A 27,430-nucleotide genomic window follows, 5' to 3' on the forward strand; every position below is an offset into this window, starting at 1 on the left:
CTGTGAGGTGGAAGGGGGACTGTATGAAGGATGTTGGCTAGGACATGGGTAGAAACTAAATAAATACATTGGCAGCATATAGAAATACCATGTTTAAAAATGAAGTTTCTGTTTTTCTATGATGACAAACCATATTAATTAAAAGGGTCTGAAACATTTTTTTCCTACCCCATTTTTGGTCTATTAACAAAATCAACTTTGGGTGGCTCTTAAACAATAGATTACTGTATTGCTTGAGATAGTCAACCTAGGAGGCAAGTTAAACTCAAGGAGACTATTTCAACATGCTCCATGTGGAGTGGTGTACCTGGTGTCCTCTGCAAAATGCTAGAGACAGTACTTCTCCTGTCTGTGTACGAGAAAAAAATGCATAGACCTGGTTACCTGGTGGGTTGTTTCAAAACCCACCTTTTCAAGGCTTTGAGATTGGCCAAGGAGTTATCAGGAGGAAATGTATGGGCCATCTTTTACTGGGATCAGTTGTCATCAATCAAGACTCGCAGAGCACAATGTTAAAATGATGAAATTAATTATTCTGTTTGTAGTGAAGGTCTGAAGTAAAGGTGAAAGTAGACCCTTGACATGAATGACTAGGCGTAACCGATGTAGGGGGTGGTGGTCATCTGTGTTTCTAAGCTGAAGAGCCAGTGTTGTCCAAGGACTACAGTGGTCATGTGGCCAGCATGACTGCACCAAACACTATTACCTTCTCACTGAAGTGGTACCTATTTATCTACTTGCATTTTCATGCTTTCAAAATCCCATCATGCGGCACTCGGGCCTCGAACTGCCAACCTGCCGGTCTTGCAATCAATCCGCAGGGAGAGGCGGGAAATATAAATAAAAATTGGGAAGTCGAAGGCTTTCATGACCATGACCATCAGAGAAGATGCCAGCCACAGATGCTGGTGAAACGTCAGAAAGAAACTGCTAGAACATGGCCACATAGCCCGAAAAACCCACAAAAAACTATAAATAAAAATTATTACTATTATTATTAACACAGTGTCTTAACCACTTGAGCCACCACATCCCTGAAGGTGTGGATCAGATCAGAGATCAGATACCCTGCAGGAAGGCAGAATGTGGTGATTCCAAAAGCCACAGGTGTGACATTTCTGGCATATTGCTTTCCTTTGGCATGAACATCATTATGTGCCCTAACTGTTGGGCACCACATAGCCTATAGCGAATAAAAGGCAGGGGAGCTGTTTTAAAAAATAGTGGGTGGCGGCGTAGTAGAGAAGTAAGAGCATCTACCAAAGTGTCCAGAGCAATGTGATCAAAACAATATGCCTGCCTTTATAAAGAATGGCTTCTTTTTAGTAAGGGGTGGGAGTGAGCTGGTGCCTTGTTAAGGCAACAGATTCATTTCTCCCCCTCTGCCCTTTACAGTTTTACTTTTGTCAGCATTTTCTTGGCTCAGGCCATTGAGGATCTTCTTACACTAAGGGACAACTGCTGCATTCCAAGAGGGAAAATGAATTCCTTCTGGCACGCCTTCCACTTTCCATAAAATGCTAGAAATAACTAGGGAGTCAATGTCATTGGGAAGGAGACAGTTCCTTTCCTGGAGCTTTCATTGTCTGTCTTAGTCATACCATACGCAGTCAGAAGAGGCCACTCAAAACTATTGAGAGTTGTGGGGAAACCCACAACTTGCGGATGTAAGGGCTAAAATATTAGGCTGACAAAGTACCTTACGATTCTTTAACTTATGATGTCTGTAAGGTGGGCTAGATTTAACACTGTCACTAAAGAGTAGGGGGACTTTCTGGGGCATTATCACTGGGTTAGGTTCTTGACAAACATGTCAGGTTAGATGGATGTTCCTTCTAATGAATGTTAATACTTTTGTATTGTCAACCCCTCATAATAATCAACTCTCTCATGCTCTGATAGAGTGATCTCTGTATTGACACTAAATACAAGTATTTAACTCATTCCAGTGATAGCTCTGTCTGGCTGAATAGCATTCTGTTAAGAAAAGTTTGTTGCTGTTAACTGCCCTCGAGTCGACTTCAACTCATGGCAGCCCTGTGAATAAGACATCTCTAAGACCCCCATCCTCTATTGCTTTGCCCAGGCCCTGCAGGCTCAGGCCCATGGCCTCCCCTATCTGTCTAACCATCTGGCATGCGGTTTTCCTCTCTTCTGCCTCCTACATTGCCTAGCATTGTTGCCTTCTCATGATGTGGCCAAAGTATAACAACCTTAATTTAGTCAATCTGTCTGTTCATATAATTTTTAGGAATTTTGTGGGTTTCTCCACCACTTCTGGCATTATCTCCCAATGTGCCAGGGATTGGCACCATCTTTGTGGCCATTGGCTATAGTTGTTTCTTTCTTTCCTGGAAGCTCTCCAGTGACTGCCAGCTGACCACCACTTAGAGTAGAACTGCTGTGTATGATCTGCTGACTTACATGAATCATACTATGAATGGTTCTATTGTAGTTGGAGATCAGCAATTGTATTTATTGGTTTTCAGGAGCAAGAACTGAGAGCCAGTAAGTGTTTGACTAGGACTCTGGGAGACCAGGGTTCAAGTCCCTACTTGTCTATGGAACCTACTGGATGATCTTTGGCAAATCACATTCTCTCAGTCTCAGAGGAAGGCAAAGGCAAATCTCTGAACAAATTCTGCCTAGAAAACCATATGATAGGTTTGCTGCAAGTCAGAAATTAATTGAAGGCACATAATAACAACAAGAACCAGTACTTCGTTTTTAAATCAGGAATGACCACTCAGATGATGTTGGATTACAATCCCCAGCATTTGCCACCATTGCCAATGTTGGCAAGATTTGATGGTACAGTAGTTGTAGTCTAGGAACATCTGGAAGTTCACGTGACTTCTATTCCTGCTTTAATGTGCCCCAAGTATTTTTTAATTTCTGTACATATTTGGAATCTTTGTCTCTGTTAAGTATCAAGGAATTGGTTATAATACTTCCTGACAAGCCAGTTATGTACTTTACTGTTTAATAATTCATTGTGATGTATTAAGCTCCCACTGAGATATATCAGATGATTGTCATAAATAGGAAGTAGGATTAGATATGGATGTGAGCCTTTGACAAGGTTCCCCATGACATTCTTGCAAACAAGCTTGTAAAATGTGGGCTAGACAACGTAACTGTTACATGGATTTGTAATTGGTTGACTGGCCAAACCCAAAGGGTGCTTCATCAATGGCTCCTCTTCATCCTGGAGAGAAGTGACCAGTGGGGTCCCACAGGGCTCTGTCCTGGGCCCAGTGCTATTCAACATCTTTATCAATGACCTGGATGACAGAATTGGGAGCACACTTATCAAATTTGCAGATGACACCAAATTAGGAGGAATAGCTAATACTCCAGAGGACAGGATCAAAATTCAAAACGACCTGAATAGACTAGAAAGCTTGGCCAAAGCTAACAAAATGAATTTAAACATGGAGAAATGTAAAGTACTGCACTTAGGGCGGAAAAATGAAATGCACAAATATAGGATGGGGGACATCTGGCTGAACGAGACTACATGTGAAAGGGAACTAGGAGTCCAAGTAGACCATAAATTGAGCATGAGTCAACAGTGTGATTCGGCAGCTAACAAGGCCAATGCAATTTTAGGCTGCATCAATAGAAGTATAGTGTCTACATCAAGGGAAGTAATAGTGTCACTCTATTCTGCTTTGGTCAGGCCCCACCTGGAATACTGTGTCCAGTTTTGGGCACCACAATTCAAAAAGGATGTGGAGAAACTGGAGTGTGTCCAAAGGAAGGCAACTAAAATGGTGAAGGGTCTGGAAACCATGCCCTATGAAGATGACTTAGGGAACTGGGGATGTTTAGCCTGGAGAAGAGAAGATTAAGAGGTAATATTATAGCCCTGTTAAATATTTGAAGGGATGTCATATTGAGGAGGGAACAAGCTTGTTTTCTGCTGCTCCAGGGACTAAGATGAGGAACAACAACAACAACAACAATAATAAAATCTATTTATGTTTCCCCGCCTCTCCTGGTGGATCGAAGCGGGGTTACAGACTAAAAAAGCACAACGTGTTTGCATTAAAAAATTCAATTAAAAGCAGCTAAAAACAATAAAATATACAACATCATACAGTAACAATAGCATCAACAATGGATGCAAGCTCCAGGAAAAGAGATTCCACCTCAATATTAGGAGGAACTTCCTGACAGTGAGAGCCATTCGACAGTGGAACAAACTCCCTCGGAGTGTAGTGGAGTCTCCTTCCTTGGAGGTCTTTAAGCAGAGGCTGGATGGCCATCTGTCGGGGATTATTTGATTTAGATTTCCTGCATGGCAGGAGGTTGGACTGGATGGCCCTTGTGGTCTCTTCCAATTCTACGATTCTATGATTCTATGTATTTTAAAAGCTGGTCACACATGCACACATACACCACCACCCTCGGTTTTCTCCCAAGGCAGCTTACAACATGCTGAATTCTTTTAGTCCATATAAATGTTTGAACTTTTTAGTGAAATAATATCAAATTGTCAATAGCATAGGAGTTATTGCATCTGAATAATAATGTTTTTTGCCAAAAAGTGATGTCATATTGCCCAAGGGAAAGGGACAAGATTGGGCACAATGTTGGTGGGGAATGTAGTTAAACAGTACCAGTAAAGTACTAATGTTTATAATCTTTCAGAAAGTAATGGTAGAGCTAGCCTATTACATATATACAGTAGCTATTATTACATATGGTATGTGACATAATATACTGTAGGATTGCACAAGTTAAGCATTATAAGTGAGGGAAATATAATTATAACTTCTATGAAAGAAAGTAACTATTCATGTGGCTCACCCTATTTATCTTTTTAATGCTGTAGGAGGATATATGAACCAGGAAAAAAAGCAGGGGAAACCTGAAACCATGGTATTGACAATAAAAAGATACAGAACATCTGATATCCTAACAGTATTATTTTAATTGCTTAGAAAAGGAAGGCCCATGAGTCTTGGAATCTTGTTGATGCCCATAAATTCTTACTACAGTTAGGATAAGATAATGCTGCTACATTTGGTGCAGATGGAGTTAGCAATCTAAGAAAAGCTGCTGAAATGAGAGGTTCCCATTCCCTGCTCCAACATAAAGAAAGTAGTTTAGGGATAATAACCATGAGCCATTTCATAAAATATAGGTGGGAGGAGGGCTAATGGCTTTTATCACTGTCCAACTCAAGAAGTTCAGAGATGTTTAGAAGAAGACAAGAATGCATCTACAATTAAGTAGGAATCCAATAAAGACTGCAATTTAAACTTGCAGTATTTAGTTGTTAAATGAAATTGGATCCAAGTGATATTTAAATTAAATTGGATTCAAACCCTTGTTCTGCTATGAAGATCTGTTTTAATCTGTTTTTTTTCTGGAGATGTATATGGAAATCAAGTAGGTTCTAATGCACAATGAGAAAATGTTTGTAAGTTTTGAAACCTCAGTACTAGCCTATGCTAAATGAGCTATAAATATGAGATGAGCCTTTCCGATGTTGTTGTCATTGAAGAAGACTAAAATGAATGTTGACGAAGGAGCAGCTTGTGGGCTATTAAGGTTAGCTCCCACAAAAATGAGATTATGTGCATTCATGAAGTTACTGTTACTCTGAATAAATTAAAGAATGCCGAATAGGAGCTTGCTAATAGTGTAAAGATTAGTTTTAAAAATGTATGTTTTCACATTTCAGATGCTATTTGCGTTACTATTGTAAGCAGATCAGAGAAATGCCTACAGAATTTCCATTACATTTTCAGATCAAATCTTAAAAATTAGCTAGGAATGTGATGCTCTTTAATGAGACAGGGGTGAGATAGGGCTACAGGACTCTTTAGGGGTACGTCTTGCGGTGAATATCTGTGGGTGTTGTGGAAAATGTCAAGCACAAAAGGAGGGCTGACAGATAGGTTCTGGACAAATTGTAGCAGTTGATCGAATCCTATTAATAAAATTATTGAAACTCAATGATGGAAAAAGTGAGCGAAAACCCAAGAAGATGGTTGGAAGTATCAAGGGCTATAGTAATATCCTTGGCTGCCTGCAGAAACTAGGGACAGCCCCTTCTCACCTTAGCACTGGTAGAATCTATCTTGCAGCAGTAAAGCCATCTTGTGTGTCAGCACCTCATTTCCCCAGCCTTGCAGCAAATGGATCTTGTGTTGGAAACGTCTTAGGTTTCTGCAAGTATAAAGCGTGTTAGCCACTTGAGAGGCCTCTGAGGAAGAGGAGAATATCAGGTGTAGAGCTGCAAAGCAAACACTGCTGATTAAATAAGAATCAAGTATAGCCATGGGAATATTAAAAGGTGCCAGAGGACATTGAAGAGATGTGACCATCTCCAGTGAACTCTATCAGAACCTTTCTTTTCAAACTGAGTAATATGTGAGGCTGCATGAAAAGTTAGAAAAAGTCATCTATGCTATCACACCACCCCCTTTTTGTTATTAAACCATCCTTTATGATATTGATAGTGTAGTCTTCTGTATTTACTTGATCACTACTCTAGTCAGTCATCCCTAATGATTTTAATGAAATGTTTAATCATTTTATAATTTTTTGTATTGTTATCACTTGGTGTTGGATTTTTTGTGTGTGTGTGGGTTTGGAGTTGTTGTTTTGTTTTTTTTTAATGAAAAGCTGTCTTGAAATATATAAAATAAAGTGACTATAGAGGACAAGTTCCAATGAGTTCAGTGGAGCTCCTATATCAGTCCTTTACCTGATAATGGGTAGATATGGACAAGGAGTGTTTGGTGGGAAAACTTTAGAAGCATCTGAAGAACAGAACAGTGGAAAGGATGAAGCATAGAGCTGCGAAGCAAATACATATAATTAATCAGGATAGTAATAATATTTGACTTTCAGTATATTGAAAATGCTTTGTTGTCCTCCAGTAGCTCTCAAGTGAACTCCAGCTTATGGTGACTCTATCATAAGGTATCTTGGCAAGAGGGGATTTGCCACTGCCCCCCCTCTTAGGCAGAGAGTGTATCACTTTTCCAAGGTTGTGCAGTGGGTTTTCATGGCTGAGTGGGTATTCAAACCCTGGTTTCCTGAAGTTACCTTACCTCTGATATGTTCTCCACCCACCTCCTTTTTACTAAGAGCAGTATTATAGGAGGGAAACCTGATAAATTTTGGTAGTTTGCAGAGATCTGTCGTGTTTTGCTTTGAATCGATTTATTTTACTCTTATCAAGACCAAATTAGTTTTCTACAGAAATCTGTAAACTTTTAGGTATGGCATGTCAATTTAGGGGAAAGACCAGTTTAAGTCTCTGTGGGTCTCATAGAAATACTGCAAGGAGCCTAGGAGAGGGCAATAGTTGTCTTGCTACAACTGTGACCCACCACATGGCTTGAGACTGTAAGTGGAAGTCTATACATAATAAACTGGATACCATCCAGAATGACTGTATAAAAATGAAAAACTCTAATTGTGGTGAAACATCAGGACTGTGGCAAGTTCCTGAGAGTAGGAAAGCTGATAAGACAAAATGGCAGAGGAATAATGGTTGTCACCTGGCAGCTTCCCTTTGGACCAGGAGGATGGATGTGGGAGCAGACAGAGCAACTTGTGGATGTTTCCAATACTGCAGCCATTGCATGGGGGTGTATCCTTCCTACACTCTTATGTGGCATATAAGGTCAACAGATCACTGCTGCTGTTACAAGGTTTTTGCATGGGCTAAACAGATACACCTTCTAATTAGGGGGGGGGGTCGTATAATGAATCTTATGTATGAGTAAATAATGCAAGAGAATGGGAGTTGTGTTGGTTAGCATTGGGAAAGAGCAAGGGGAAAATGAGAGATGGGAGGAAATGGGAGCTGCAGTATGAGTTCTACTTTGGTTGTTTTCATATTCTGGTTGTCTTGTGGATAGAACAGGCCCAATTCCGTTTTTGAAGCAGGCGAGTTGATAATCTTGCATCTGACTGTTCAGGAGACCTTTTACACTACACAATTGAGAGCTATGACTCCACTTTAATAGCCCTGGCAAGATCAAATGGAATCTTATGATTTGCAGTTTAGGGAGGGGTGTTCAGAGTTCTCAGGCAGAAAACTCTCTTTTTTTTCATCAAATCAAAAGCCCTAGGATTCTACCAGTTGTAGCTAAAGTGGAATCATAGTGCTATAAATGTGTAGTGTGAAAGGGCCCCAGTGTCAGATTGATGGTGGGAATTTGTCTGTGGGAATGTATAGGAAAACCAGTTGCCTTACACCGGGGATGAGCATGTTCTGGAGCTAGGAGGACCACACTGCTCTTTCCCACTTTTCTCTGGAGAGCTCTTGTGCATCTTTTCAACTGCCAGTTTGGATAATCAGAAGTGATGATGATGAGCCTCCTGAAACAGCATTGCACAGCTCCACAAACATTTTGAGGTGGTTTTTTCCCCTTGAAAAAATTACATTTTTTGGCTGAATTTCTTTGAGGTACTAGGAAGTTCGGGAGGTCAGTGCAGGTACTGAAGGCTTCACTGGACTCCCTCTGCAAGGGATAGCAGGTGGCCCCTGGGCTACACAATTGTCACTCCTGTTGTAGATAGTCAGCACATTGATTCTTCTAGCTCAACACTGTCTTTACTGACTGTCTCCCTAGAGTTTAAAACATTTTTTTCCTACTTCTACCTGGAGATATTAAAGAATGAACTTGGAACCTTTAGCCTTTAAACCATGTGCTCTACAGGTGAACTGATATTCTCACTTATATGAAAGGAAAGGAAGAGTTAACTAGATAAGGTAGAATCATAGACTTGGAAGCGACCGCATGGGCCATCCAGTCCAACCCCCCATGCAGGAAATCCAAATCAAAGCATCCCAGCAGATGGAAATCTAGCCTCTGCTTAAAGACCTCTAAGGAAGGAGACTCCACTACACCCAGGGAGTGTGTTTCCACTGTCGGACAGCCCTTACTGTCAGGAAGTTCCTCCTAATGTTGAGTGGAATCTTTTCCTGTAGCTTGCATCCATTGCTCCGGGTCCTGTTCTCTGGAGCAGCAGAAAACAAGCTTGCTCCTCCTCAATATGACATCCTTTCAAATATTTAAATAGGGCTATCAATCACCTCTTAATCTTCTATCCCAGGCTAAACATCCCAGCTCCCTGAGTCGTTCCTCGTAGGCATGGTTTCCAGACACTTCACCATTTTAGTCGCCCTCCCGGGCATGCTCCAGTTTTCTCAATGTCCTTTTTGAATTGGTGCCCAGAACTGGACACAATATCCAGTGGGGCCTGACCAGAGCAGAATACAGTGGCACTATTACTTCTCTTGATCTAGACACTATCTTTTATTGATGCAGCCAAAATTGCATTGGCCTTTTAGCTGCCGCATCACACGGTTGACTCATGTTCAACTTGTAGTCTACTTGAACTCCCAGATCCCTTCACATGTAGTCATTCAGTCAGGTGTCCCCCATCCTATGTCTGTGCATTTCATTTTCTGCCCTAGTGCAGTACCTACATTTCTTGTGTTGAATTTCATTTTGTTAGCTTTGCCAGCTTCTAGTCTATTCAGATCATTTTGAATGTTGATCCTGTCCCTGGAGTATTAGCTATCCTCCTAATTTGGGTGCATCTGCAATGATAAGTATGTCCCAATTCGGTCATCCAGGTCATTGATAAAGATGTTGAATAACCTGGGCCCAGGACAGAGCCCTGTGGGACCCCCACTGGTCACTCTCTCCAGGAAGAAAAGCAGCCATGTGTGAGCACCCTTTGGTTTGGGCCAGTCAACCAATTACAAATCCATGTAACAGTTAAGTTGTCTAGCCCACATTTACAAGCTTGTTTGCAAGAATGTCATGAGAAACCTTGTCAAAGGCCTTACTGAAATCAAGATATACTATATCCACAGCATTCCCTCATCTACCAAGCTGGTAATTTTATCAAAGAAAGAGATAAGAGTTGTCTGGTATGACTTGTTCTCTGAAACCCATGTTGACTTTTTGTGATTATGGCATTGCCTTCTAGATGTTCATCTGGTCGGGAGACTTAAATTCATTTAGATTAACAAGGTATCCTCTACTATCTCTTTACTTATTAGTGTGAAATTCCCCATTCCCGTGATGGCGAACCTATGGCATGCGTGCCACGGGTGGCAGGCAATGCCATTTCGCCAGGCAAGGGGAGAGGAGAAGGCAGAACGGGCGTATGCCCATTCAACGTCCTCCCTGCCATTTTGGGCCTCCTGCTGTCTCTCTAAAACAGCGGGAAGCCAGAAAATGGCGCCTGGGAGGAGGAGACAGAGGCTCGCATGTGTCTGTCTCCTCCTCCGCAGCCTTCTTCCCTCCCGGCTTCCCTTCGCTCCGCTCGAAAGGGCTCCATGGAGCCCTTTTTGCGCAGAGCGAAGGTCAAGGAGAAAGGGGCTGGGACACGTGCCCAGACTCCTTCCCTCCGTTCCCTTCACCCCCGCAAAAGGGCTAATGGAGCCCTTGAACGGGAGCGAAAAGCCGAAGGGAAAGGCCTGGGACTGGTGCCCAAGCCCTTTCCTTCGGCCTCCTCCCCTCTGCCAAAAGGGCCCATGGAGCCCTTTCAGCCGAAGGAGGCCTGGGATGGGTTCCCGGTCCCCTTCTCCTCGGCCTCCCTTTCCTCGGAGTGAACGGGTCCCTTGGAGCCGTTCTCCGAGGACTGTTTGGCAGCCTCTGGGAGTCCCTTTGGGGCTGTCAGAGGCCGGCAAACCCTGGAGGAAAGAGCCCAACGGCTCCCGCCGCTGGGCACGTCCTCCGAGTACTGTTTGGCGGCCTCCGGGAGTCCCTTTGGGGCTGTCAGAGGCCGGCAAACCCCGGAGGAAGGAGCCCAGTGGCCCCGCTGCTGGGCACCGTCCTCCAAGGACTGTTTGCGGGCCTCTGACAGCCCCAAAGGGACTCTCAGAGGCCGCCAAACAGTCCTCGGAGGACAGTGCGCTGTCCTCCAAGGCCAATTTGCTGTCTCTGAGAGTCCCAAGGGACCCTTTGAGGCCAGCAAATGTGGGGGGGAGGGGAACGGGGACAAGAAGCTCCGCCCCCTGGGGGCGGGTGCTCCGCCCCTGGCACCCAGCCCCCGTCCTGGGGGGTAGAAGCCCCGCCCCAGTAACGCGAACTACAAAAGGTTTGCCATCACTGCCCTATTCTGTCCTCTGCTCCATTATCCTCAGGTTGAGCACCCTTTGCCTTTTCTGAGAAGACTGAGGCAAAGAAGGTGTTGAGTAATTCTGCCTTTTCTCTGTCTCCTGTTAGCATTTTGCCATCTTTTCCACGCAGTGGCCCTATCGTTTCCTTCTTCTTCCTTTTGCTGCGGACATCTCTAAAAAAAACCTTTTTATTCTTTTTAACCTCTCTAGCAAGCCTGAGTTCATTTTGCGCTTTAGCTTTTCGGACTTTACCCCTACAAATGCCTGCTATTTCTTTGAATTCCTTTTTTGTGATTTCCTCCTTTTTCCATTTCTTATACATGTTCCGTTTCAAACTTAGCTCGGTTGAAAGTTCCTTAGTCATCCATTCTGGTTTCTTGAGACACCTCCGATTTTTCTTTCTCACTGGAACTGTTTGAAATTGTGCTTTCAGTATCTCTCTTTTGAGAAACTCCCATCCGTCCTGAACTCCCTTCCCTTTTAGTATTTCTGACCATGGGATCACCCTCAATACTTCTCTAAGTTTACTGAAATCCGCTCTCCTAAAGTTTAGAATGTGTGTTTGACTATGCCTGGCTTCTCCCTTCCATTGTATAACAAACTCCAGGAGAACATGATGATATGGTCTGGCCAAACCCACTCTTTGTAAGTATGTTTTATTTGTAAAAGTGGGTTGCTGGCATTTCATTTAAGCACGATAATTCTATAACTGAGAATTAACCCATCCAAGATGGATGTCTCCTGCAATAAGTGGCTTGTGCATGTGGAATCTTATACTGTATTAAGGTTTTGGCAGAGTTTGGAGAAATTACTCTGTAGTACAACTCTCAGAATTCCCCAGCCAGCATGGTCAGTGGATACATAAGCTGGTTTAGGTGCCATATTGGAAGAAAGATGTAATATTAAATAAAATAAATAAGAAGAGTATCTAATTCCTGAAGCTGTAGTCCAAACATAACACCTGCAGGCTCTCAGGAAAGACACAACGGTATTTAAATTTAACCCACTAAAACTATTTAATCATTTTCAGATGGTTAGGATGGAGAATGAAAGGGGGTTTGTTGTTTTTGTTGCTGTTTTTTAAGGGAATACACATCAACATTCTGGCTTGAGCAGTCTGAAAACTACCTTCACGACAGTCCTCCCGAAGAGAATGTACCAGCAAACAACCTTATTTACCAAAGCAACCTTAACTTCAGCACCTTGGCACAAGGATGGAGATTCTGTATGTTATTCATGTTCTGTCTAAAATAGTAAATGTCTAAACGATGGCTTTAGCAATTACAGAGCTGTGGAAGGAATTGCACATTATTTACAGCTCTCTGTGCATTATCCACGTGTTTTCCTTCAACTGTAGTCTGTTTCACTTCTATTTTTAAAACTCTATTTTGAAGTATTTAAAAAAATGGTGTAAAATAGCATTTCTGAAAAGCTCCAACTCTGTGTCCCCCTCGCTGTTTAGCCTATGCCATCTTTCCCAAGGGCATCATGACAGAAGCTCTTCTGGAATGAGATGTTGTAGTCCCATTTGTCTCGTTGCAAAGCAGTTGCATTCCTGGTATGCAGCAGGGAGTGCCAAAAAAAGGGCCTTCTCCAATGGAATGACAATGCTCCAGCCCAAGACTAAAGGCCTGAGACATTCCAAAGGAGAAGGACAGCACAGGTGGGCTTCCTTGCAGCCAGCCAATCTGAAGAGGGAAGAACAGCAGGAAAACACACTTTTATGGCAAAGCCAAAATAGACTGAAAGGGGGGAGTGCCAGAATCATGTGCTTTATGCTATAAACAACTTCAAGAACAGGACGGGGCTTAGGGTGTTGAATTTAGGAGAACATGGTAATAAATGGACTGGATATTTGTTATGTGAGGCCATTAAATACCTGAATGTTTCACGCAAAATTTCGTTGTGGTTTTGAGATACTTGCGTTCAATATTCTTATGACGGGTTGCTATCAAAAATGGCTGACAGAAAGGAAAAATGCAATTAGGTTGATACTGCTAGTATGCCAGGTGTCTAGGTCATGTGTAAGCAAGGTAAAGTATAATGAGATAGAACTCAGGAAAAACTGGAATTGTAAAACAACACTGGAGACTTTATTGGAAATAAGCATGCTTTATTTATTTGCAACTCATAGGTATTCAGCTGACAAATCTTCCTAGAACAAGAGTTGTCCCCAATCAAAAACAATGAGAAGAGACACCAGAAGTCATTTATCCCAGTCCTCAAGTAAATCTAGAGCCTGATCTAAACCATCCATGACAGTCACCTATCCAGACTTTCTTTTAACGGCTCAAAAGAAGCAGGATAGATTCTTTGGTTTTGTTTGTTTGGCAAAGCAGTTTTAAATCTGGAAAATGCTTCTTGAGTTGTTATAGCTCAAACAGGATGTACTCCTCTTGTTCATACCTCTAATATAGATCCCCCATAAGAATACCTCCATAGCTATTAAGACATAATAGTTTGATATGAGTTAAGGTTCAAACAGTGGATAGTTGCAGCCTGGACAAGTTAGTGAAAATGGTATCCTGCTGTTTGTTTATCCCTTAAAATATCTATTAACCTGTGATGTTATGCATCCCCTCCCTTTTTTGCTCATTATAGATTCTGAGGGTAAAGTTGTGAATGAGCATATACCATAACAACATGAATAACTGATCTTACATGTTTCTGATAAAACGGGGATGCCATTTTCTAAGAAGCACATAATGTGTTGTCCAGCAAAAAAGGTGAAACATACAGGAGTGTTATTGGTGGTGTTGATGAAATATGGAATATAGTTTATAGAAGCTGAGCCCTTTTGCTAAATTCTTCTAGATTCCCATCATGCCATTCAGCCATGCATTTCCATGGTATGACCTCATTTTGTTACTATTGCATTCTTCTTTTTCAGCAACATGTAACCTTGCTTCTTAAGCATCTGCCTGCTTGTTACTGTGTCGATCTCTACCCATGCTGACCCTATGAATGAGGCATCTTGATGATTTTCTGTCCTCAGTGGTCCTGCCCAGTTCCTGCACACTTAGGGCTGTGTCCTCTTTGATCGAATCTATCCCTCTGGTGTGTGGTCTTCCTTTCTTCTTACAACTCTCTATCTTTCTAAGCATTGTCATCTTTTCTAGTGATGTGGTTAAGTGCAACAGTTTCAGTTTTGTCATCCTGGTTTCTAGGGAGAATTGAGGTCTGATTTGTTTTTGGACCCATTTGCTTGTCTTTTTCACCATTCACAGAACACTTCTCCAGAACCATATCTCAGATGAGTTAATTTTCTTTCTATCACCTTTCTTCACCATCCAGCTCTCACACCCACACATAGTGATGGGAAATAGCATAGCATGAACAGTCTTCACTTTGGCGTTAAGTTGTAAATTTCTTGACTATAATTTCCCTTCCAATCAAGGATTGATCTAAAGTATGGGAAGTCTTTAAATATTTCAGTTTCCTCATCGTCTATACTGAATTTGTGTAGATCCACCATGAGCATTATCTTTGTTTTCTTATTGTTCAGTAGTAAGCCTGCCTTTCTTCTTGGACTTTCTTTAGTAACAGTTCCAAGTCTTCATTAGTTTCTGCCAGTATTATAGCATAATCTGCAGATCTTAGGTTGTTGAGATTCCTTCCTGTGATCTTCACTCCTCCTTCTTCCGAGTCTAAGCCTGCTCTGTGTACCTGTTGAACACAAAGGCTAATAGAATGGAGTCTTACTTGATCTCCCTTCCGATTAGGAACCATTCTGTGTCTCTGTATTATGTTCTAAGAACAACCTCATGTCCTAAGTACAGATTACACATCAGAACAATCAAATGTAGTGGCACACCCAATTCTTTAAAAGCAATTCATTGCTTTTTGTTATCAATGCAGCTGATTTTCTTCTAGAATTCTATGGTCTGCTCCATTATGCAACGTATGTTTGTGATATGATCCCTAGTGCCTCTTCACTTATTGAACCCAGCTTGCACCACTGGAATTTCTCACTCTATATACAGAAGGCGTTTATGCTGTAGAATTTTGAGCATGACTTTGCTTGCATGGGGAATTAAGGCAATGGTCCTATAGTTGTTTCTCCTTTTGGGGGGGATGCTGATTGTTTCTCTGGACCATTGTTTTGTTTTCCATATTTGTTGGCAGACTTTAGTTAGAACTAAAGTCAACTCCATCTCTGTGACTACTCTCACCTTTATTCTCTCCCTATCCTATGTACCTTAATAGTTATTCAAGTGAACATATGAAGAAGAGTTTTATGTAAATCAGTGTGTGGAGAGTGCAGTACTTTCTTTGTCAGTGCACTTTTTATGTGTATGATAGGTAAATGGAAATATAAATACGTATGTATAGAGGGAAAATAAATAATGCACACTACCACCACCACCCCACACACAATTGCCTTGATAGAATTACTTACTAATATTATTTCCTCACCTGAATATTTAGGAATAACATGGAATCTTCTTCACAGGAGCCCTTCACAACTGCAGGCTGTTTACCAAGCATTCTTAAACTCAGACTTCAGTCTACTTCTTGAGATCCAAAGAAAATATTTGAGCAGAGCTTTATCATAGAACATTCTGCAACAGAATACAGAGCTTTTATTGGGTTGGATTCTGTTGGTTAGTCTCACATAGAGTATTCCCACTGAATCAGGGATTCAGGGGCTCAGTCAGAGTGCAAAGGAATCTTGTAGCACATTTGAGACTAATTGAAAGTAGGAAGCTGGTAGCATGAGTTCAACAACCTAAGATCTGCAGATTATGCTATAATACTGGCAGAAACTAATGAAGACTTGGAACTGTTACTAAAGAAAGTCCAAGAAGAAAGGCAGGCTTACTACTGAACAATAAGAAAACAAAGATAATGCTCATGGTGGATCTACACAAATTCAGTATAGACAATGAGGAAATTGAAATAGTTAAAGACTCTTTTTAGAAGACCATGTAAACAATATTTTTTTAAAATAATAAAATCTGGATACAGTTTTGCCTTGAACCATTTGGGTTAATTTTCTTTATGAAAATCCTGGGTTATGCAAGTGGCTTTAGTCTTATTTTTTTATTTGGCACAACTTTGGATAATTTCACTTATTACAAAAATCCCTGCACTGTTGGCAGTGTCATGTAAGTATTAATACAAAACCGCTATGTTGGTCATAATGTGAGAATTTCTCCATGTGAACTATTGTCAGAGATATGCTTCAGTACATTAATTTCAATGGTATTATTCTGCTAGACTGAGTTCGTAATCATCATAACCATATTATTATTTTACTGAGACTCATGTTCATTTCTGCCTACAAAAAAATTCTGAAAGGCAAGAAGCAATTGTTAAATCAGAGTCATAACTTTTACATGGTGTGTTGTGTGCTCTTAAGTCATTTATGACTTATGATGACCCTAAGGGAAACCTATCATGGGGTTGTTTTTTTTTGAGCTGAGAGTTTGTGACTTGTACAAAGTCACCCAGTGGATTTCCATAGCCAAATAGGGGATTGAGCCCTGGTCTCCAAGATTGTAGACCAACACTCAAACCACTACACTGGTTCTCTGTATATTGCCCATCATACACAAATACAGATTAGAGGGAATAACGGAGCATCTCACTTGAGATGGACTACAGTGGGGTATCTTTAAGCCTTTTATTTCTTCTGCTACTAGTTAAAGCTGATTCAGCTTAGAATTTTGTTTTATACTATAATTTACAGTCTTATGATTGTCCTTCTGTTTTATAAATTGGGATTTGGGGCTGGGAGGTACTAACGTTCAAGTTGGTACATGAGCTAAGCTCCCTTCCTCCAATTTATAACATGGACTCGTGATTTAAGCTGACTTATGTTTGGTTCAAAAAGCGGTCCCAGTACCAGGGGATTAGGATATGGTATGCTGACTGCTATACCAGTGCAACATCATGTAATAATACATTATACCAATATTAGAGTTCCAGACACATGACACCAGCACTAATGTTGTTGAAGGGTACCAGTCTCACTTAGTAAACAAGTCTAAACTGGTTTAAATCCTTCATAATTGTTTTAGGACTGCAGCTATAATAGCTTAATGCTGTTATTCAAAGAAACATGATAGGCTTCAATAACTGCCAATTACATTTCTCTGTATATTTGTATCTGTTTCTTTATTGGTGGCTTGGTTATAGCAGGGATGGTTAACTGGTGGTCATGAAACTACATCTACCTCCCAGAAGAAATGTTATTTTGTTCTGATAGTCATAACTATGAAACCTTTATTACTAGCTATCACTACAGATTCTAACTACTCATGAGTAAAACTGTTATCCAGTGAAATACACTTCTGGAGTCCAGATGACCCCACTCAAGTTGTCTGTCTGTAGTATATATTAACAAACATTTTGTAAACTGTCATCATGAAATGGCATGAGATCCATAGAGTTTAACAGCTGATGAATAGACAGCTATAGACTGGCTACCCAGGCAGTACTCACTGTCCTGTGTCAAAGAGCAGGATTCTTAAAATTCATTCTTCAGATTTGTCACTGGGTTTTCTTCTTTAGTCTTAGCTCTCCAGTAGGTAGTAAAACCTGCTAAAAGACAGGGGAAGGGGGAGATGAGATACCTTTAGTTTCTTTGGAACTCAGATTCATGGTTGTTCTATTAGCAGTTGGAAAGCTCCCCATTTTCTAATTCTTCTGACCATCAAATAGTCCTACAAAATTCCTGTCCCCACATCTGAAGCCTAGCATGAAATGGATGCTTCTTCTGGAACATCTCAGCTTTCCATGGACACCTAATACAAACACAGCAGTACATTCAAAAGACGTTTGACCACCAAAGACTGCAGCTAAAAAAAGACCTCATTCTTCAGGCTTAAGAGGATTCTAAGAATTCATCTTTCATGAGGGATGTGATTGTTTATGGCCATTATTGGGTGACCTTACATGAAAGAAAGGACAGCATGCTCCTCAGTCTATCTGGAACCAGATGAAAGTGACTTGCAGGGCATGTAGCCTTGCCATCTGTTGTTTCTATCACTTTCACCTGTATCACAAACCACTTACCTTTTTAGTTAAAGAAAACAGCATAGCTGTCCGTCTCAAAACTGGATTGCCATGTTGAATGCTACCCTGGTTTAAGGTTGAGGCTTTGTGTAGAATTCACATGAAGGTGCACACCAAATTATGTAACATTTGGAGATTGTACTTATTGAACCCATTTGCTTAAGAAGGCTTCAGCCTAAGTAGATACAGTACTGATGTCAACATCCATCAAGTCAGTTTGATGTTTTCCTATTACCCTGTTATCAACAGCCCTGCTCAAGTCCTGCAGGCTAAGGGCCATGGCTTCCTTGAATGACTCTATCCACTTGTGATGCAGTCTTCCTCTTTTCCTACTGCCTTCTACCTTGTCAAGCATCATTGTCTTTTCTAATGAGTCATGTATTCTTGAGATTGCCAAAATATGGCAATCTCAGTTTAATTATGTCAGCTTCTAGGGACTCTTCAGGCTTGATTTGCTCATCAAGTCAACCCATCTATTTGACTTTTTGTCAGTCCATGGTATCTGTAGAACTCTCCTTCAGCAACACATTTCAATTAAGTTGATTCTCTTCTTCACAGACCACCTTTCACAGCCATACACAGAAACTGCATATATGGCAAAGGCAATACTGATTTTAGTATTTAATTATTCATTTTTATACTTGAGGATCTTGTCTAGGTCCTTCATGGCTGCTTTCCCAGTATTGTACATAACTCTTAATCAGGTTCCCGAGGTCTATGTGAAAGTTAGGCACAGCACAGATACTTTTGGGAGTACCTCAAATACTGATGATGTGAAGGAGGTGCTCCTAATGTTTTGTTATAGACATACATAGCTTCATCTGATAGCCTGCTGAATTAGGTGATGGTGGTGGTGGAGAGGAAAACATTCATTAAAATGACTTCAAATCTTTAAACTATGGCTAAAGAACTTGTAGTCCTCCATATGTTGCTGGATTCTAGTTGTCACCAGCAAATGGTGAGAGAAATAACAGCAGTACTAGCTCATCAGTATTTGGAGGTCACAGGCTTCCCACTCCTGCTCTGAAGAATAGTGCCTTAAGTGACAACCTGCCATGAGAACGAATATCAATATACTATTATCTAGCAATTATCTAACAATATATATATAGTGCATTCCTGGAGTATTTCTTATTTATCTGCTGCACTGAAGCACAGAATGAGTTCTTAGGGATTGCATGGAAAGCCTTTTAAGCAACCTTCTTGGTTGAAGTGATCAACAAAGATCAGATAAGTAGTCTGCAATATTACAGTTCAAAAATCACTTACTAAAATCCCTATGCATTCTGTTGACTTTCCTTTTGACTTTATGAAAATAATAATAATAATAATAATAATAATAATAATAATATTTTATTTATATACCGCCCTTCTAAAAATCAGGGCGGTGAACAACAAGAAAACCAATACATTACACAAAATCAAATAAAATACATTAAAAGCAGTTCAATAAAAATAATAAAAATAACATGTCGGCAAAACAATGCTGACAAAGCTGACAAGGGGGGGGGGAGAGTTACTGGTCAGGGTAAGCTTGTTCAAATAAATGGGTTTTTAACCCCTTCCTGAATTGGGCTAGGGAGGTGGCTGAGCGGAGCTCGAAGGGCAGCGCGTTCCAGAGGTTGGGGGCTGAGATGGAAAAAGCCCTCCTAGAGGTGGAATTATATTTCGCCTCTGGAACACTTAATAATAGCTGCCCTGAAGATCGAAGTGCGCGGGGCGGATTGTACGGAGAGAGGCGGTCCTCCAGGTACCCTGGGCCCAAGCCATTTAGGGCTTTATAGGTAATTACCAACACCTTGTATTGCGCCCGGAAGCGAATAGGACTGGTGTTATATGACTGGCCCTGGCAGTGCCAGTGACCAGACGGGCTGCCATATTCTGCACAAGTTGCAGCTTCCGGGTATGGTACAAGGGTTGCCCCATGTAGAGCGCGTTGCAGAAATCCAAACGAGAGGTTACCAGGGCGTGTACAACCGTTTCAAGGTCTCCCCGGTCGAGGTAGGGACGCAACTGGCGTATCAGCCGAAGCTGATAGCAGGTGCTCCTGACCGTCGCATTCACCTGAGATGTAAGGTGGAGCGACGAGTCCAGGAGCACCCCCAAGCTGCGTACAGAGTCCTTCACGGAAAGCGTGATTCCGTTCAGGACTGGAGGAACCACCGCCAACCCCGGACCGGGGGAACCTATCACGAGTACTTCCGTCTTCTCTGGATTCAGGCTGAGTCTGTTGTCCCTCACCCAGCCCATTACCGACTCCAGACAGGCCACGAGAGGAGAGACGCCAATCCCGGTCACTGCATCAGTCGGAGACATAGAGAAGACTATTTGGGTGTCATCAGCATACTGATAACACCGCGCCCCATGTCTCCGGATGATCTCTCCCAGCGGTTTCATGTAGATGTTAAAAAGCATGGGAGACAGAATGGCTCCCTGAGGGACCCCAGATGTAAGGGCCCTCTCATCGGAGCACTCGTCTCCCAGCTGCACCATCTGGGACCTCCCGGAGAGGTAGGATCGGAACCACTGGAGCGCAGTGCCCCCGATTCCCACCTCCGCCAGGCGCCCCAGAAGGATACCATGGTCTATGGTATCGAAAGCCGCTGAGATGTCCAAGAGCACTAACAGGGACACGCTTCCCCTGTCCATGCCCAGACGGAGATCATCGACCAAGGCGACCATAGCAGTCTCAACCCGTAACCTGCCCGAAAGCCAGTTTGAAATGGGTCTAGATATTCCGTTTCATCCAAGATCGATTGAAGTTGGATTGCAACCGCCCGCTCGATCACCTTCCCCAAAAATGGCAATAGCGAGATTGGCCGATAATTATTATGCAACAGGGGGTCGAGGGAGGGCTTTTTAAAAAGAGGTTTTACTGTGGCCAATTTCAAATTTGTTGGAAATTGCCCATCCCTCAATGAGGTGTTAATAATCCGCTGTAACAACAAGGTTACAGCCGGGGCCCCCTGTGCCGCTAGCCATGAGGGACAGGGATCGAGAGGGCATGTTGTCTTCCTAACACTTCCAAGGATCTTGTCCACATCCTCGGTACTGACAGACTCAAACTGATCCAGACTAACCAAGTTCACGGATGCCCTGGATACCTCTACTCTAGGTTCTGCTCTAAGGCTGGCCTCAAGACCTTCGCTTATCCGAGAGATTTTATCCGCGAAGAAGTTGTTAAATTGGTCGCAGCAGGCCTTGGAAGGTTCAAGGATCTGGTTCGGGGCAGGAGGGAGCTGAGTTAGCTCCCTCACTACCCTGAACAACTCTGCCGGACGCGACTCCGCGGACGCGACGCGTGCAGCATAGAACGAGTTCTTAGCTGCACGAATCGCCTCTCCATAGTCCTTCAAAAGGCGGTCTAGGAGAGTCTTGTCGGATAAGCGCTGGTGTTTCCGCCAGCGGTGCTCTAGCCGTCACAGAACCCGCTTCCTTGCCCGGAGATCTTCCGTATACCAGGGCTTGCGTTTGGAAGCAGGCCTGAGAGGGCGCTTGGGAGCGATACTGTGTATAGCCTTGGATAGACCGGTATCCCAGATACCGGTCAAGGCATCAACAGAATCGCCGTCATTTCCAACCATAAGCCCCTCTAGGGCTTCCTGGAACCTATTGGGTTCCATCAGCCTTCGAGGGTGGACCATTCTAATAGGTCCGCCGCCTCCAGGAGGGATCTGGGTAGAAACCTTGATCACAGCCTCTACCAGGAAATGATCCGTCCATGACATGGGGGAAATATTAGATATTTCCGCCCACGGATTTTCCATGTTCGTACAAAAGACCAAATCAAGCATATTACCCGCAGAATGCGTTGGACCTGAGACCAGTTGAGACAGGCCCATGGAAGTCATGGTATCCATGAATTCACGAACCGCACCGGATGGAACATAGCTGGCCGAGAAGGGAATGTTGAAGTCCCCCAGGACTAAGAGCCTGGGGGACTCCAACAATACCTCCGAGACCAGCTGTGTCAGTTCGTTAAGGGAGTCTGTTAGCGCACGAGGTGGCCGGTACACCAACAGAATCCCTAGACTGTCTCTGGCCTTCAGGGTCAGGTAAATACACTCGATGTAGGAAGTTTGACGAACATGGTTCCTGGAAAGAGACAAGGTGTTCTTATGGATCAAGGCGACACCCCCCCCCCCGCCCACCTAACCTGGTCTGGTCCTTCACTGAGTACCCGGCAGGTAGGGCCTGGGCCCACACAGCTTCCCCACCAGGCCCAAGCCAGGTCTCAGTTATGCAAGCCAGGTCGCAGTTGTTATCCTCGATTAGATCATAAATGATGTGGGACTTGTTCTTAATGGACCTGGCATTGCACAGGAGCAGAGTCAGGGTTTGTGGTATGGTTGGAGTGACCCTCAGGTCCCTTTGGTTAGGAGAGGGACAGGAAGGAGAGATAGGGAATGACTCCCTAAACTATGACTCTCTGTGATTCTGTAGAGCAGGGCTGCATGTGGCATGACCAGGGGCCAATTTTCTGCCCCTGGGACTCCCCAGGTACTCAGGGACCACCTACAATTGTCAAAAAGGAGAGAAAATGGATAGACATCAACTGGTTTTGAAATGTGTTTTATGCTAAATGGGGTTGATGCTGCATCCTGTTTAGAGAGAGAATCGCTTTTCCTGGAGAGACAATTTGGGGGGGGGGAGGGGACAGAAAAATGAAAGACCATAGAGTCTGTATGGACCAAACACCAAGAAAAATTCTTGCAGGATCATATGCAGTTGTAGGACCACATCTTGTCCACCCCTGTTGTAGAACACAGCTGCCCAGAAACAGTTCTTCCCCACCATGAAGGCTGGTTCCCCCCCCCCCTCCTAATTTCTTTATTAACAGAAGAACTCAGATTCCCAACTCTACAGTTACTGTCAAGCCTTGGAGTCTTCCTTTGTAATGTATTTGCCCTTAATTTCTCATCACTATGCTTTATGGCTGCTTTCACCAGCTGTCATCAATCTCCCTCCCCCTTGGGTGGTCACATAGTTGTAATTCTTTGGCATGCTTAATTAGGAGATCCCCCTGCTGTTAAGGAGAGTTGCAAGTCAGTAAAAAGCTCTAAAGGATAAGGAGGACAAACAAGTGAGTGACAATAACTAGACCCTAACAAAATATTACAGATCTGTTCTGTTTATCTATCAAGGAACAGGTACTTCATTAATCCACTGGATTTGTATCTCACTTTTCAAGTACAGTACTCAAAATGAACCATAGTTCTTTATTTCTTTATTGTGTCTCTTTCCATTCAGTTACTCTTTCACAACTTTCCTCTCTGTTATTTTTCCCATGGCCTCCTTTCCACTGATAGGGAACCAATCTCTTGTGGTTCAGTTCTACACAGGTCACATGGATGGAGCTAACTGAGAATGAAGAATAACTCCCTGTCCCCCTCATCTATTTGGCTGATAGATTAACATGGGACATTATCACATGAGCCTCAGTCTCACCACAATCGTGATAGTAAAAGGAAATGAAAACATATCGGTTTAAGAGCATTCATTATTGCACGTCTTTCCAATAGTGTGATGGAGGTGCTTGTGCAATCAATGGTCCCTTATACTCTTTTCTATACTTCTCCTTAACCCTGCCTTCCCATCCTATGTTCTACTCAGTGTACCTTTTGTTTTGTTTTTAAATTTGTAACACAGTTTTGGAGTTATGTTAATGTAATTTGTTGTCGTTGTTGTGTACCTTCAAGCTGTTTCCAACTTATGGTGACCCTAAAGCAAATCTATCATGGGGTTTTCTTGGCATGTTTCTTCAGAAAAGGAAATAAGAAAAGGAAAACAGCCTGCCTGTGAATAGTGAGAGGTACAGAAGGAGAATCATGCCCACCATGTGACTGCCCAAAATGGGAACTACAATGGGAGGAACTTATCACACATGTAGAGTAATGGGAAAGCAGAGTGGTTGGGAACTTTTCGACAGGTTTTCCTGTCAATAAAGAGGCCTGCTGTACCAACAGTTTGAAGCAAAGCAGCACTGAGACAATAGCATCTTATCGCATGACATCATACGATAAGATGCTATTGTCCAATATCACTTGTGGTTTAAAAACAGCTAATAGCACTTGGTAAAAAAGGAGCCTGTTTATAATTCCCATGGTTCTGTTTCCTTACTGTCACTTTGTTGATCACTTCTATAAATGCCTTGAGTATATGAATAGATTACAGTGGGACCTTGATAACTGCTGGGGTTTGGTTCCAGGAAACCCCCCCCCCCCACCTCCATGGGTACCAAAATCCATGGGCACTCAAGTCCAATTATATACAATGGCATAGTAAAATAGTGTCCCTTATATAAAATGCCAAAATCAAAGTTTGCATTTGGGAATTAAAATCCCCCTTCACAAGCCATAGATGGGTTGAATCCATGGATGCTGAATCTATGGATACAGAGATCCAACTGCATTTAATACCATCAGCCTAACTGGTGATAGTGAGTACAGTACTTCACAAGAAAGTACATGTTTTAACATTTGGGTTCATTCTGCTGGGAATCACAGATAAGTATATATGAGCAAATAATATTTACATATATGTTTTAGAATTGTGGTTGCTCCATTTTAATGTCTATACTGATACACTAGATATAGTGGATAACATAGCCCTAATCTCAAGCTAGTAAAATACATGGATAGTTCCAACTCTTGCTCCAGTAACAGCCTCATACAACTGAGGAAAGAAGAGGCTACAAAATTGCCACAAACTTTCATCTGTCTAAGGGATCAGTCACCAGCTCTTTCCTGCAGTATTCTTAATCTAATAGGCCCCCAAGACTAAGTCACCAGGATCCAACAGCTACTACCTCTGACAAGCTATCAGAATTAATAAATAATGACTGAGTTTGGTCACTTCTATAAATACATTTAAAAGGAGGAAAAAGTGTCTAAGTGGCAAGCATGCTATAGGGCTGGCTTCTGATTTCCAAATATAGAGAAGGGTTGAGCTAAGGGAAGAGTCAGAGCCTTTATAAGCTGATAGAGACTAAAGGTTTCTTGGTGCCTACAGACTGTCTGAGGTAAGTTTGATGCTCTAGCTCTCTCCTTCTTCCCTAATTCTTTCCCTTCCATGTACAGAGTTGCCCAGTTTGGGGAACATTGCTATTATTAAAATAGAAAATAATGATTGAACTTAGAGCACTGTCATTTGGTGCTGGGGGGAAAGATGGTTATCCTTGTTGTCTATTCTAAGACTTTATGTATGAGAAGATTGTAAAAAGAAAATTCTCAGCTGTTCGACTGCCAAGGAATCCTGGATTTGTCAACACTTAAACTGTCTCCTCCTTTGCAGGTTAAACATTTCATCCAGTTCCTTTCTTCTTTCTGTTGGGAGTAAATTTTTAAAAGGTGAGAAATCAGGTTCAGCAATGGAGTCACCTCCATCATGTCCCTTCTGTGTGCTGTAGTTTTATCAGTCTGCTGCAGCTATAAGTTGATATGAATTTCTCTCTCTCTCTCTCTCTCTCTCTGTGTGTGTGTGTGTAAGAGAAAGAGAGGAGTTTAACCCCCTCACTTTGACTATGATGTCTGCAAATTTTGGGTGAAGGGACAGAATTAAGAAATGCATGAACCATCTCTTGGAAACTCTAATCTCTGCTGTCATTGCTTAATGCAATTCATTTTCCCCAATGAGATCCCTAATCTCTCATCAGAAATTAATAATAATTTAACTGAAGGCTGCTTTCAGCTGATACTTGAGGACTCTCTATTTCTCACGCATAACATGTACAGATATGGGTTACTCACCTCCGTACACAGAGACTTTTCTGTTCAGGCAACGTTCTGCCATGCACAGGTGGCACTTCATGACCCAAGTGATCATATTTTTGCACACCTGCTGCCCCTCAATATTCTAGCAGAGTGATTCCCAAACTCTGGTACTTCAGGTGTTTTGGACTTCAGTTCCCAGAAGCCTCAGACATCTTGGCCAATGCTCTGGGATTCTGGGAGCTGAAGTCCAAAACACCTGGAAGGCCAGAGTTTGGGAATCACTTGTCTTGCACATAGAAACATTAATCAGGATTTGACTATTTTTATATGGAATAATGGGAGGGTTAATTAATTAATTAATATTGACAGTTGCATTTTCTGTACAATGTATGTTGTTATTAAGATTATAGAAACTCTTTCCCAACATTATAGAATTATAATAAAGTAACCAGTCAGGCTAAACTGTGCAGAGCAACTAATCTTGCATGCATTCATTTTACATCATTTTCATCTGCCTTCCTAAGTTATTTGAGCAGAATGCAAGCATGAAAAATACTTCTAAATCTTGTTAGGCTCTTGTTGTTTTGGGCCTTCAAATCATTTCTGACATATGGTGACCCTATTACAGGGTTTTCTCAGAAAGATTCATTCAGCAGATGTTTGCCATTGCTTTCCTGAGTGGCTGAGATAGCGTGACTGGCTTAGGGTCACCCAGTGGGTTTCCACAGCTGAGTGTGGATTCGAACTCTGATCTCTGGGAGTCCTAGTCCAGTATTCAAATCAGTATGTCATGCTGGCTCTCAATCAACTCTATTTATATATATTAAAAAGCTTTTTTCTCCTTTCAAAGACTTAAGGCCCCAAAACCTGATTTGTAACAAAAAGCATTGATGACAAAATGTTGTATGTTAAGATCCTAGAGTTTGCATTTGTGCAATGATTTGTGCTCATGGATGTGATACATCATGTGACAAACTGTACAATAGTAGGTTCAGAAGTAAAAACCATCCATGTCCAGCGGTATCTCAATACCATGTCTCTGCTTCAAGTGTCACAGGCTTGAACAGAACAGACCAAGCCTTCTCCATCTCTTTTAGCTAGAACAATGAGCAGGGATACAGAAATGGAGGTTTTTGGGGCAGCTGCCCCTTTCCTACGCAAATCTGAGAAGGAGCGAATAGAAGCTCAGAACCAACCCTTTGATGCCAAGACATACTGCTATGTGGCTGACCCCAAGGAGGAGTATGCCAAAGGGAAAATCAAGAGTTCTGAAGGTGGAAAGACAACTGTAGAGACTGATGATGGCAGGGTAAGCATCTAGTGTGTGGCATGGGTGGGTTGGTTACTTTTTTTCTCAGAAACCATTAATAAACAAAGAGCTCACCTGTTTCCCCTTTGTGGTTCTGTACAATGGAGACAGTATTGGGTTTGGACATGGGAAATTTAAGTTAAAATCCTTTGAGGTCCACTGAGGCAAAAAAGATTCCTTGCAGCTTAGATGGTACAGTGGATTGTTCTGCAAATAAATGGGACAAGATGTGTGTAAAGTACATTATTTACTGAAATGAGTTCATCAAAGTAAATA

The 27,430-nt window shown here is 42.2% G+C and overlaps 1 protein-coding gene and 1 long non-coding RNA gene across 4 annotated transcripts in view; one reads left to right on the plus strand and one right to left on the minus strand.

The window, feature by feature from the left end:
- Positions 1 to 13,440: 13,440 nt before the first annotated feature.
- LOC121921439 lies at positions 13,441 to 27,355 on the minus strand. The gene is made up of 4 exons (XR_006101944.1): positions 27,230 to 27,355; positions 17,561 to 17,656; positions 15,530 to 15,675; positions 13,441 to 14,779 (listed from the first exon to the last, which is right to left on the minus strand). It is a non-coding gene; the product is annotated as an uncharacterized LOC121921439 (long non-coding RNA).
- LOC121921425 (myosin-3) overlaps positions 25,137 to 27,430 on the plus strand; it is a 40,746-nt gene continuing 38,452 nt past the window's right edge. For 2 of the 3 annotated variants that reach the window (XM_042449517.1, XM_042449516.1), the window contains exons 1-2: positions 25,427 to 25,482; positions 26,943 to 27,154. In XM_042449517.1, coding sequence (XP_042305451.1) covers positions 26,951 to 27,154 — 204 coding nt within the window. In that variant the 5' untranslated portion in view covers positions 25,427 to 25,482; positions 26,943 to 26,950. Of the gene's footprint in view, positions 25,155 to 25,426; positions 25,483 to 26,942; positions 27,155 to 27,430 lie in introns of those variants that run through there. The other variant, XM_042449515.1, reaches the window with a different exon arrangement.

The sequence above is a fragment of the Sceloporus undulatus genome, chromosome 2, assembly GCF_019175285.1.
Source record: "Sceloporus undulatus isolate JIND9_A2432 ecotype Alabama chromosome 2, SceUnd_v1.1, whole genome shotgun sequence".
NCBI lineage: Eukaryota > Metazoa > Chordata > Lepidosauria > Squamata > Phrynosomatidae > Sceloporus > Sceloporus undulatus.